The sequence below is a fragment of the Copadichromis virginalis genome, linkage group LG3 (genome assembly GCF_057382275.1).
Source record: "Copadichromis virginalis isolate Kocher_CV1m ecotype Utaka linkage group LG3, C_Virginalis_male_GT1.1, whole genome shotgun sequence".
NCBI classification, from domain to species: Eukaryota; Metazoa; Chordata; class Actinopteri; order Cichliformes; family Cichlidae; genus Copadichromis; species Copadichromis virginalis.
Genome location: NC_140620.1, coordinates 9,698,036 through 9,711,248, shown reverse-complemented (window position 1 = coordinate 9,711,248; position 13,213 = coordinate 9,698,036). Strand labels below are relative to the sequence as shown.

Genomic DNA, 13,213 nt, shown 5'->3' with positions numbered 1-13,213 from the left:
CATCTCATGATGGGTAAACCAGTGAGCCGTCTCAAAACCTTCACAACCGTATTGTTGCAAAACATACTGAAGGTATTGGTTCTAAACTACTGGAGGTTCTAGTGAGCACTGTTGGGTTCTTAATGCAGAGGTGGAAAGAACATCATTTCACCATATATAATAATGATCAGAAGAGTCGTTGAAGAGCCAAGGTGCTAGAGAAAAACCTGGAATCAGCAGGTACAATTGTTTCAAGAAGGCATGGCATGTAGGTCACCATCCATGGTGCCATTGCTGAAGAAAAAGCATGATGAAGAGCATTTAAAGTTTGCTGAACATTTAGAGAAGCCAGTGAAATATGGTCTGGTCAGATGATCATATGATTGTTCGGTTTTTCTCTGTAGGGTCTACCTTACAATATAAAGGTAACTGTTATTGTGATTGGTCGCTATATGAATAAAATTGACTGGAAATGAAAAGATGACATTTAGTCCTTGCCAAGCTCAATACAGGAAGGCTACACAGATAAAGGTCAGTAAAAATAGTGTTCAAGCTTGTGGTTTATTTTCCGGCTCTACATAAGAAATGCTTCAACCACGAGTGATGGCAGTTCACTGATCATCATTTATACATGTAAACTGGTTGTTTGTGTAAACGAACTGCTGCTACTGCTCTAATCCAGCTGAGCACTCAAGACTCAGCTATTCACACACTGCTTTCTAAGCACCTTTATCAAACACTCACGTTTGGATGGAGGCGTCAGAAGAAATTTGGGGTTCAGTATCTTGCCTAAGAATACTTCAGCATGCAGACAAGAAGACACATTTAGAAGACAACCCACTGCATCACATGAGCCTCAGTCAGCGTTCACAGTGCACAGAGAGATCCTGCTGGTTTGCTGTTTATGCATTACTAATGTAGATTTATTGTTGACATGCGTGTTTAAGGTTCGGTGCCCAAACTGACAGTGACTGATGGCAACATTTAGACTGAAAACCAAACAATGAAACTCTGAGAGACACAGGACGATTATCGACTCTGTCCACACAGTGGAAAATTTGTTCTTAATAGAGGAAACATCGTCTACATAACAGACCCAATCAGCAGGAGCGATGCTAAACACAGCCGCTGTGGTTTCCTGTTTGATGAAAACAGGTCGTCTGCCTTCATGTTCAGTCGTCATGTTACAGATACTAACTGAACTGAACCTTCAGCAGGTTTTGGACGTTTATGAGACAAATTTAAATCACAAACTTTCATCACTTTAATCCTGCAGGTTTGAAACTGTTTTCTATTATTAGAAAGATTCTTTGTGTATTTCAGGTAAAGTGTGATGCTCATATGTAAATAACATCTTGTTTTGTTTCCTGTCCAACTGGCCAGCTTTGAGATGAAACCAGTCATTTTTAACCAGGACATGTCCTTTAATGCACATATTAAACAAATATGTAGGACTGCTTTCTTCCATTTGAGCAACATCTCTAAAATTAGAAATATCCTGTCTCAGAGTGATGCTGAAAAACAAGTTCATGCATTTATTACTTCTAGGCTCAAAATCGTTTTCTGTGCCTGTCATGAACAGCTGTGTGGCAGGCAGAGGCAAGACCCAAATGCAGGACTTGGAAACAAAGGGGTCGGCTAAAAGAGGCAGCGTTATTAATGTTAGAAGATACTCAGAAAGAAACATAAAAATACAAGAAAAACAAAGAAAGAAAATTAGAGAATATAAACAGGAAACTACGAAGGAAACATAGAACTCACAGAAGAACACAGCAAAACAGGCACGAGGGAGACTGAGGACCTAAACACAGGGATGGGATTACAAACACAATGAGACAGAACACAGAGAAAACAGACAAACGCAGGTACGTGAGCGGGGAGACTGAAAGAATAACAAAACACAGAGAAGAGGCTGGCACAGACTGGACACGAAGGAAATAAACATGAACAACAAGAAATAGAGAATAAGAAATATAAATAATGACGACTCTGACAAATAAGGGAACCTGAGCTCAAGAGACACCAATATAGAACCAGAACAAAGGTCATTGAAACAAGAGAACAAATAAACACATAGTCCATAACAAACACAAAAACTAGGTCAAAGACTGAGGACCATCACAGGACACTCTGTGTCAAACATGAGTGTTCATAAGTTCAGAGTATTGATCAGTTTGAAATGATGGAAGCAGCTCCTGAAAGTGACGACTCTTCACCTCGCAGTAGACCTTTGTCAGAGTTCAAGCTGCACAGACTCAAACCAGCAGCAGGTCGATTTCTTTAGTTCCCCGTCAATCCTGGTTCCTCAGGAGGAACTTGCTCCCACAATGACATCACTGTGTGAATGAATGGGAGTGAATGAAGAAAGGAGGAAGCTGATGACTGCCTGTAAATGTTCCCACGGTGACTGACAGAGTGAGACTGTCCACAGGAAGTCTGCAGGTCTGTCCTCAGCTTCCTGTTTACACTTCTTCTGTGGTGTCTGTGGTTCCTTTAGCTTCTGTAAAAATGGGACAGTTGAGTGTGCAGTCATGGTGCAGGTCACTAGAAGGGTGAGGCATTTATTGTCCTACCAACTTTAAAACCTAATTAAAATGTATATGTATGTAACAAATATACGAAACTTTAAACCTAATTTTTAAACTGAAGCTTAAAGAGAAAAAAGTTAATGATGGATTGCATTTATATAACACTTTTCTAGGCACCCAAAGTACAGTTCCACAGTCACTCTCACACACTGGTGGAGGCAGCTACAGTTGTAGCCACAGCTGCCCGGGGACAGACTGACAGAAGCAAGGCTGCCATATCGCACCATCGGCCCCTCTGGCCATCACCAGTAGGCGGTAGGGGAAGTGTCTTGCCCAAGGACACAACGACCAGGACAGAGAGAGAGCAGGAGGGATCAAACCGGCGACCTTCCAGTTATAGAGGAGCTTCCCAATCCACTGAACCACAGTCGCCCCGATAGTTCAGCATGTAATAACACTGGGACATGAGTCATATAGGTGCAGCCTCCCTACCTGTGTTCTCAGGGGTCTGAGTGATGATGTCAGCATTGGTCATGTGTGTTTTTGGGATGACATCATCAAGACAAGAACATGCCAATGAGTGACTGATATCCGGGATTTATTTACAACTCACTGAACTTGGATTTCCCATCAACCCTGTTTGCCTGCTGAACTGAATTCAAATATATATTGTTTTCATTTAATAATAATCCTGCAGAGAAATCTTAATTCTTATGAAGACGTTGTGAGGGGCTTCATGAATCTCTCTCTGAAAAAGAACTCATTTTGTTTCACTTTAAACACTAGTCACACAAAGAGATGAAGACAAGAAACAAAGTTAAGAACATCTTTTGCTGTGTGGTAACTTTACATCTTCCTTTGTTCAGTCCTGTATCTCAGCACCGGTATCTGCTGACATGCACTCTCTCTACTCTCAGACACTGTTTACCTCTACAGAGTCCACAACATTCAAATAGCTGCTAGACTGATCTTAAACACATAAAACACTTCATGGTTTATGTGTTTTACCTTTGATCATTTCCCACTGATCTCAACAAAGAAGCTCCGTCACAGAGAGCTTCTCTCAGCAGTTAACCACACCAGCAGCACCTGTTTTGATGTGGGTGAATGAACGCTCGACTCCGGGAAATATGAACTACTGACTCAGGTGACTTCACTATTTATGTGCTTTTACATCTGATTACTGCTACTACTGTGTATAACCCTCAGATTTACATGGCAATAAAAGAAATAATGTGGTCACTGAACTAGCTTCTCCTGCTAGTCCCAAAAACGTGACTCAAAGTGAGAGCTGACTGGGCTTTTTCAGCTGTAGCCTAAACTGTGGAAGCATCACCCTGCCCTCGTTAGTTCAGCCCACTCGCTGCCTGTCTTTAAATAATGTCTTAAAATGTGTTTTTGCTCCTCAGATTAGAGTCAGAACGCGAGCAGTACATTCTCACCTTGTACTGGTTGTTATTTTCCTAATTTTGCTGGTTTGCTGGTTTGTAGAGTATTTTTATTAAACTGTCCAACGTGTGCTTCTCCGATTTATTTTTGAAAAGATACATCTGGATTAAAAACAAACCAAATCCGCTCAGATTATTTTCAATCTTCAGTTCAGGCCGACTGCTCCTGTTACACTGTGTCATACACACAAACCTGAATTGACTCCCATCAAACACCGATCATATCTGTTTAAGCTGCAGGATTTCCTGTCTCAGTGCCACGTCTCTCTCTGCTGACTGCCTCATGTTATAAACACTGAACTGACCAACGAAACCACAGTACAGCTTTAATTATGAAACCAGTGACAGGTTTTACTGAGGAAACAGGAACCTGAAGAGTGAACTGCACCTGCATTCAGGTCCCACTTTCAAAACACTAGTTTGATAAATGTGAGAAGAAGATTCTCATTGTTTCATTGACCACATTTTACAAGCCCAATGAAAACTACTTTTGGGTTTATCTCTCATTGATGTCCCTCGCTAGAACACAGGTGAATGTGTACCTGCAGTGTTTGTCCTCAGACTGGAGTAAAGTACTTCAGGTTCGCTGGCTGGAGTCTTATTGGTCCAGGCTCTACTGGTGACCTCAGCATAGGTGACATCATTTACTGGAGCTGACTGGTATCTCCCTGCAAAGATGAAGTGATCTGAAAGAATACTAGTATTTGTGTCTGTGGAGTTTTAGTCTGAATCTACTTTCTAAGTGTTCTAAAAATAGAAACGCTGATGGAGGCTGTCTTGATGTGTCCAAGATGATGACTTTGGATGAAAATTTGAGACAGACGCCATACCTGTGCGCTTCTTCCATAGAAGATGAAGTACAAACAGAACCAGAACCAATAGCACCAGGGAACCTATAGCAGCTACAATTGGGGATATGAGGGAGGAGGGGGGAGAGGGAGAAGGGGGAGGAGAAAGAAGGGTAGAAGAAGAGGAGATATGAGTGTTTGTGAGTGACGTTATGGTTGTTGTTGCTTCTTTTGTTGTTGTAAACAAGGCTGTGGTTGAAGGACCTGCAGGAGAGATGAGGAAGCTGGTTCAGTCAGTTTATCATCAGCTCAGCAGATTGGCTTTAAACAGGAAGTGATGTCAGTGATCTGACCTCTGACCCTCAGAAAGCTCTGAGGAGATGATCCAAACTCATCAGTAGAACACCAGTAGAGACCTTCATCAGACTGCTGCACGTTAATTGTGATGTTTTTCTCTGATTTAGGTCCAACAAGACGTCCATTAAAGTAGAAATAAGCTGCAGCTGTGCCACCAGTTTTCTTCTTACAGCGTAGAGTGACATCACTTCCTGTCCTCACAGGAAGTGCAGGGATCTCCAGGATCACATGTTTATCTGAAGAAAAGACCCACAGAGTGATGTAGAGGTGGTATAACAGTCTGCTGTTAGTCTGATGATGAAATGAATGACTTCATTACCTGATACAGTGATGTTGACTTCTTCACTCTTCTCTCCAGCTTCACCTTCACACCAGTAAACTCCACTGATTGGCTCGAACTCATCAAACAAACAGGATGAACCATTGAACCTCCCGAAGCCCCGCCCACCTGCTCCACATGACTCAGTCCCACTTCCTGTGTCCCTCTTCACCGTCCATCCATCAGAGCCCAGCTGACCGTCACATGTCAGAGACACTGAGGCTGCTGTGAAGAACTGCTGAAGGTTTGGACTGACGCTCAGAGAGACTGGAGGACAGACGGACAGTTTCTATCAGTGTTTACACTCAGTGTTTGTCCTGGACCATGGTGCACTTCATCTACTCACCTGCACAAACAGTCAGTGCAGACAGCAGCAGCACACACACACCTGCAACAGGTCAGAGGTCACTGAAGGTCAGAGGTCAATGAAGGTCATAGGATATTAAAGGTGAGAGGTCACTGAAAGAGAGTGGACATTATGACCAGAAGGCAGTAATAGGCCTGGGAGAGCATCTTCTATGTTACCATGTTCACCCTTCACCCTGCTATGATGGCACTTGTTTAGCCATTTGTCACATAGACTCTGGATGTTATATTTCAAAGCTGCACACTGGTTATCTGTGTAGGTCACAGTTAGGTAGTGATGGCCCGCTTGAAGCTGACGCTCCGGAGCGTGTGTCGAAAAAAACAACACACTGGTTCAGAAGCACTGTGTCGAGGCTTGCTTCGTTTGGCAAAAGTCACGTGACCAGTGACGTCCGAAGCTTCATTACGCACGTAACTGCTTCGGTACCTGATTCAAACGGATATAAGGAAGTGAATCATCCACGGGATTCGTGGAGTGTGTTGATGGTGACAGATAGCGACGAGGTGATCATTCCACTGACAGATATGGAGCCTGAAATGTCCAAAATCATGTTTTCATAATGTAAATATCATTACAGCATATGACTTCAGGAACACTTCCATGTGAATTAAAGCTGATGAAGACTACAAAAATGTATTTGACACTATACGTACATTACATTGCTACACAGTTTAGAAAATCATTTTGTTTATTGTTTTTAGGTGATAGTCTGCAGGACCCAGGAATACCTGCATATCTACCAGCTTGCAGTGTAGTTCCTGCACTCCACAGCCTCTTCTGTTCCATGCAAGTGGATTTTCTCCAAGGCAGGAGAAACTATTTCCAAGAAAAGAAACAGACTCAGCCAGCGCACAGTAACACTAATCCTCTTTTTAAATGTAAATAACAAAAGGGCTACCTGACATAGATCATGTTTTTACTTTGCAAGTTCTTGATTAGGGGTGGGTTTTGATTATCGCTTTTCTGATTACAATCCATGCTAAATTGAATAAAGTGATATTGATTCATTAAAATCCCGTGTCGATTTGTAAATTAACGTTATTATGCCTGAAACGTCAGCATCTCAGGTTAAACCTCACAACATGTCGTCAAACACCATACAGCTAAAACAGTACCTGGGAGCAGGTTTACGGATTCTGCATACAAACGTGAACACAGAGCGCGGACCCGACGCGTCAGAGTCAGATTTTGGTGCGTCATCGGGTCCGCGCTGTGTTTGCCTCCTTTTTCTTCGCTGGCTTCTGCAGCTGCAGGTTTCATAACTCTCTGTTTACATCTCTAATTAAGTCTCACATGTGTCAGCTTTCTTTTAATAGATACGAAATTATGGATATATACTGTTAAATGATCAGAATTGTAATATTTCTGACTGAGGCAAAACTTTCCAGATTCCAATCAAATTGAATCGGATCCTGTATCGAATCAAAATGATTCTACAAATCAGTGACGATGCAGCCGTACTCAGCTTCCTAAGCATTTTCCCTTTCCAGTTCACAATCAATCCTACCCCTAGGTCAAAAATATGTATAGGACAATTGGCCTCATCTAATATTTTGTATGAACCTGTCCAGCTGTCCAGTGATTAAATGACAAGTAGATGGAGGCAGGACTCCACAGCAGGGGCATACTCCATAATGTGCTGTGCATTATCATATGTATATTATATATATTGCTCACTTATTGTATTTACCAACATCAAGGAGTTATGAGCAGAGAAAGGCCACACCATAGTGCATGTTTAAATAGGGAAAGTTTATTGATCAAAATGTATTACGCAGATACGCATGACATTTTTTTCAGCCCCCCAATCGAGAAAACAAAACCAATTACATGTTCAAAGCAACGGAACGGTGGCCCAATATCAGAGAGAACTCCACTCTTGAGTGAGCAGTGATGATTGAGCAGTCCGTTTTATTTTGCAGATTCAAGCTGCTCTTTAAAATTTTCACCACCAGATGTCACCGGAGAGGACTGTGTTGAAAAGCTTCGAGTAATGAACCGTTTTTCAATACAAGCTTCAGTGCTTCGGAAAGCTTCATTTGGCCATCACTACAGTTAGGTGTTGTGAGAAAGTTGGTGACACCCAGTTGGTGGGGAGGTCCTGGTGGTGAAGTCTTCTGTTCTCCTGTGTCAAGAGTGCAGACAACAGCTGTTGAAACACCTTCTCTTTTAACGTCTATTCAACTAAATGCTGTGCTATTCATCTTTAGTGACTGTGTACCTGCCCCCCCCCCCCCCCCCCCAATAGTATCTTCAACCTCTTGTATACTCTGAGTGGAAAACAGTTAAAACATAAACATGTTTAATCAATACCTTTCATAACTTGAAATGCAAATAGAAATTATACATTTTTAAAAATGATGCAAACAACAAAGTAAAATGTTGCTATTTACCCCAAAATGCAGCAAAGGCCTCAGATTTTTTGCACAATCACTTCAAACTATTTACAGAACAATCAGGTGTGTTGCATCAAATAAGAAGGCACACAAAGTATTCATGCAACTCCCAAAGAATAGGTCCTGTCCACTATAAAACAGAGGAGAACACCACAAGGTCTGACAGCAGGAGCACCTGTGACATTCACTAGTATAACTCACAAAAACCCAATAACTGCATAACACACTAACTACAGCCTCCAAACACACTAAACGTCACTAATCTCTCACATGTGAAAACTCGCTCTCTCTCTTTCTTTCGCTCTCTCTCATTGGTGTCACTCCTAAAACTTCTCCCTCTTCCTAAACAACCAAATGCCTCATGTTGCCATATCATTTTTTGATTGGTGGACATGGTACACTTCAACATGAATAAGGAAGGGAAGGGGTGTTTTTTCTTTTTCACTCGCAAGCGGAGAGCGTTTGCTAGCGCTGTCCTTAGAAAACGCAGTTGCTGAGGCGGCTGAGGTCATTTGGAGTCCAGGGAGCGCTTTGAAGACCTTCTGTGACTCTTTGGTGGCATCTGTCATTTTTTACAGTGTTGTATGTTGGTACCTCAGGTCCCACATCTCCAGATTCACTAACAGCTTCTTCCACCTGGGCCATTCGGACATTTAACAAACACCATGTCCCCTCTGTTCTATCTCTGCTGTGATCCCAACAACCTACATGTAAAGGTCGCCCAAACTAATAAAATTGTCAGGGATTATAGTGGAGAGAGAAAACAGGCGGCTCCCACACTTTATCTGAACATCAGTTTTGAGTGGCTATACAGTATATCTGCAGAGATACGGGCAGTACAGGTGCAGCAGTTAGGTATTAAGAAATAAAAAAGAAAAGAAAAACAAAATGAATTCATATTCAATTCCCACATTTACTAAAAGCAAACAATGTAATGATATTAAAGAAACTCCCTGATGGATGACATGAGCAATGAATAGCTTCACTGATTTTATTAGGTTCTATTTGAGTCTCAATCTGCTGCTGTTTGAAGCTCATCACCAGAAAAACAACAAAACATACAAACTCTGAGGGAAATGACCAAAACAGTCTCCAGTCTTTTGTTAGACTCTGTGTTTATAGTGGAAAACTTGCTCTTATTAAAGGAAGTGAAGGCTACATAATAGGCAGATAAGACAAACGTGTGGTGAGTGCAACTAGCAGCTGTGGTTTCCTGAATGAACGTCGATGTTCGAAGAAACGAGGTTACTACACCGGGGGACCCCATCCTTGGGGTGGACCCATTTTTGTTTTAGCATGTTTTGGGGTTTAAAAGCCACAGAGACGCGGTGCTTAGGAAAAATGCATTTCAGCTGTGCTGATGCTCCTGACACGTATAAGACTGGGGAAACCTGCATTCAGCTGGACCTGAAACACACTATGTCCAGATAAACACAATCAACTTTTGGAGAAAAATAAAAGATTCTTCATCAGACTAACAACTAAAAACATGACACTTACCTTAACAGTATGGGCTACATCAAATATATTCAAGACCGACAACAACACTTCTCACTGCTGCTAATTTTAACAAAACTAAACAAAAAGTAGAAAAAGGCAATTCACCAAGTCTTGAAAAGTAAAACTGAAAAATAGAAACACAGAATAAAATAAAACATCCATCCAGATCTTTACCACCAACAACATAAAATCCATCTTAATTAAATGGACAAATTCTCCAATAAATGAGCAATAATAAAGTAAGAAAAAATAAGACATTCAATTTATGGACGCTCAAATTAACAGAGCGACATTAAACGCACCTCATTGCCTGCCGTAGCGTTCTTCGCAGCTGCACTTCACCTCAAAGGTCGGTTAATACATCGGATTGAACTTAACCAAAGTCCAATTAAAGGAAAATAAATGTTTCTAACAAATACAATGAAGAAGATTAAAATAATTCACTGTCAGTTACTGTCGCTGTGAGTTTGACCAGGTCAGCTGCTTCATTTGGTTCTGCCTAAAGTTCTCTCAGTGATCCAGTGTTTATATGATAAGATACGTGTTTAATGCAGAGAGTTGGAATTACAAGTTGGTAAGAAGCTTTTTAACAAAGGTTTGATTTAAGCTTTAAGTTCAAAGGTGAAAGAAATTTCACGTTTGATGAAGGAAGATCAAGGCTAACAAGGACATAGGTCAAAGGTCAAAATAAGGTAAGGTGAGAAAATATAATAGATATATATAATCAATCAATAAGGTGAAAATATCAGATAAAAGGGTTTTTTTGGTTATAAGGAATAAAGAGGTCAAAGGTCAAAACAAGAGACACTGGTAGAGACCTCAAATCATTGTTACTGAAGAAGGAGTTCTTTAACAGTACGACATTGATAGAGTTTGTTTGTGTGTTTGAGAGTTCAGACTGAAAGGGAGCGCACAATCGTGTGTGTGTCTGCAGCTGTTGTGTTGTTGCTGCATCGTTGCCTCAGGGGGAAAGTTGTGTGTGTGTTATGCAGACTAGCAGAGACTGCAGCTGTCAGCAGCCACACACACTTTCTATTCTTCAAATCAAATCACAGTGAAACATGTTCACTGACAGCTCAGCTTCAGCATCGTCTTCATGCTGTGACTGCAGCCGTTCAACTCTGTTTGTCTTTAACCCAAATCATCACAACATGCAAATATAATCATCAAAATGATGTGACTGGAAGGATGCAGCAGTCTGTGCTCCACCTTTCTCCTCCACACCTGCAGGTGGAGAACATGGATGCATGAATCTCTACAGAGTTCTTTGAATATTATCCGTCTCATCAGTTTTCAGTGAACAAAACTCCTCACAGAGCCAAAATAAGCAGTTTGTATCCAACATAACTCAGCTGGACTCTGATGCTCCGTATAACAGCCACACATGAGTCTGGATTCACTCAAAGCATTGAACAAACTTTATTGGAAATGAAGCTTTTGGACATTTGTTCTCTGATATTTGCTCTTCAGCTCGAGTCTCCATCAGTGGGAACATTTCCTGATTCAACTTTTCTTCTGTTCAAATCAAACTCCATGAGAATCAAAGTGTGAATCAGAGTCCTGATGATCAGATTCTATAGAAACATGGAGACTGTAGAGGATTTACACTCAATATGTTCATTTGTTCCCTTCAAGAAAAATCAATCATTCATCCAATTAAATCAGTCGTTGATCAGTTTGATTGACAGGACAGATGATCAGAGGTGCAGAGTTTTCACCTCCATCATTGTTACAGGGGCTGAAGAATGGGTGGAGTTTGTGAGTGAAGGAGCAGCCAGTAAAGGAGTAGATCAGAGCTGCAGCACCTACATCATAAAAGGAGACCAGACCCTCCTCATAATCCACAAACACCCCCACCTTCTCAGGACCAGGATGGAGACAGAGGGGGACTGGAGGACCAGCATTAGCTTCGTACTTATTTCCATTTACCAGCCCTACAGTCCAGAAACCATCCTGAGGTCTCAGTGTAATTATTCCCTTCCTGTTGATCGACTCTGTGGCCACTCCTAAATCCCACGCAGTCTTTCCTTTAACCTGAACCTCAAAGTAAAATCTGCCTGAAGAGAAACTCTGCTCTCCTAAAACATTAACACACTGAGAAAATCTCTCTGGGTTGTCTGGAAGATTATTCCTCACATCACCACAGTACACTTGTTTTCCATCATCAGACAGGATGAGATTAGGATTTGCTGTATCAGGATCCAGAGTCACATCCACCTCATGCTGCTGCACCCTCTGCAGCTCAGCCTCTAACAGCTTCTTCTTCATGGGTTTCCAGACTGTCTCCTCCAGCTGAGCCACAGCTCTCCCCACAGTCCCCTCATATGATGGTGGATGAACTCTGACCTCTGTCCAGTCCTTGCTGGGTGGAGCAGCTTTCAGGGAGGAGAAGCTTTGGAGGAGGTGGAGGTGGTCTTCAGAGCGTGAGAGCTGCTCCACCTCAGAGCTTCTCTCCATCAGCTCAGAGATTTCCTGTTCCAGATCTTTGATGAGACCTTCAGCCTGTTTCTCTGTAGCTTCCTGTTTGTCTTCGATCTCCTTCATGAGCTCCTTCAGGCGTCTCTCAACAGACTCCATCAGAGCCGTGAGGACCTGAACACCTTCTGCTTTCTGTCTGTCTGCAGCATCTTTACTCATCTTCACAGACTCTGTGATCTCCTGAATCTTCAGTCGTCTCTTCTGGATCATCTGCTGAATCTCAGCCTCTGTCTTCTCCAGCTCTGCCTTCTTTCCTTCATATTCTTCTCTCAGAGGAACAAACTCGTGGTTCTTGTGGTCTAAAACAGGGCAGAGCACGCAGACACATGTCTGGTCGGTCTTACAGAACAGCTCCAGGAGTTTATCGTGCTTCGTGCACATCCTGCCTTCCAGGTTCTCCACAGCATCAACCAGCTGATGTCTTTTCAGACGCTTCACTGTCAGATGAGGCTCCAGGTGAGTCTGACAGTAGGAGGTCTGACACACCAGGCAGGACTTCAGGGCCTTCAGTCTGGTTCCAGTGCAGACGTCACAGGGAACTTCTCCTGGTTTGGCAGCTTGTTGCTCTGAGCTGCTGCTGCTGGCTTTCTGCTGAGCTTCACGTCTGAACTGAGCAACCATCTCAGAGATGAAGGTGTTGACCCTCAGCTGAGGTCGAGTGTAGAAAGTCTCTTTACACATGGGACACTGACAGATGACATTCATGTCCCAGTGCTGACTGATGCAGGTTTTGCAGAAGTTGTGTCCACATGATGTAGTGACTGGATCAGTGAACACATCCAGACAGATGGAGCACAGAAACTGATCTTCAGATCGCAGATTGCTGGCAGCAGACATGTCTGCACTCTGAGGGAGAAAGAAAAGAAACATTTGATTCAAAATTCACTTTAAATTTCATTTTACAAAGAGAGAAACAAGCGTCAGTAGTCTGAGGAGCTTGGAGAGAAAAGCGTCTGGACTTCTTTAAGTTTCTACTCATCACAGAAGCTTCTTCACCTCATCCTCAACACGGACCAAGGAATGAATACTGCACTTTTGGAAGAACTCCCTCCC

General features: G+C 42.3%; 2 protein-coding genes and 1 long non-coding RNA gene across 3 annotated transcripts; all 3 read right to left on the bottom strand.

Moving 5' to 3' along the window:
- Window positions 1-1,613: 1,613 nt before the first annotated feature.
- LOC146712648 (uncharacterized) lies at window positions 1,614-4,763 on the bottom strand. Its single transcript, XR_014919063.1, has 2 exons — window positions 4,498-4,763; window positions 1,614-2,479 (listed from the first exon to the last, which is right to left on the bottom strand). It is a non-coding gene; the product is annotated as an uncharacterized LOC146712648 (long non-coding RNA).
- A 282-nt stretch (window positions 4,764-5,045) lies between these two features.
- LOC146712647 (uncharacterized) lies at window positions 5,046-10,780 on the bottom strand. Its single transcript, XM_085436826.1, has 3 exons — window positions 10,756-10,780; window positions 5,420-5,686; window positions 5,046-5,336 (listed from the first exon to the last, which is right to left on the bottom strand). Exons 1-3 carry the CDS (start codon window positions 10,778-10,780, stop codon window positions 5,053-5,055), a joined length of 576 nt encoding a protein of 191 aa, XP_085292952.1. The 3' UTR covers window positions 5,046-5,052.
- A 297-nt stretch (window positions 10,781-11,077) lies between these two features.
- Window positions 11,078-12,997, bottom strand: LOC146712646 (E3 ubiquitin-protein ligase TRIM21-like). The gene has a single exon (XM_085452142.1). It carries the CDS (start codon window positions 12,995-12,997, stop codon window positions 11,339-11,341), a length of 1,659 nt encoding a protein of 552 aa, XP_085308268.1. The 3' UTR covers window positions 11,078-11,338.
- Between the last annotated feature and the right edge of the window lie 216 nt (window positions 12,998-13,213).

Coding starts and splice junctions, on each gene's coding strand:
- LOC146712647 (XM_085436826.1), bottom strand. CDS start 10,780: ATGAAGACGATGCTGAAGCTGAGCT. Junction 5,687..10,755: donor GACGATGCTGAAGCTGAGCT/GTCAGTGAACAT, acceptor TCTGTCCTCCAG/TCTCTCTGAGCGTCAGTCCA. Junction 5,337..5,419: donor AGTCAACATCACTGTATCAG/GTAATGAAGTCA, acceptor TCTTTTCTTCAG/ATAAACATGTGATCCTGGAG.
- LOC146712646 (XM_085452142.1), bottom strand. CDS start 12,997: ATGTCTGCTGCCAGCAATCTGCGATCTGAAGATCAGTTTCTGTGCTCC.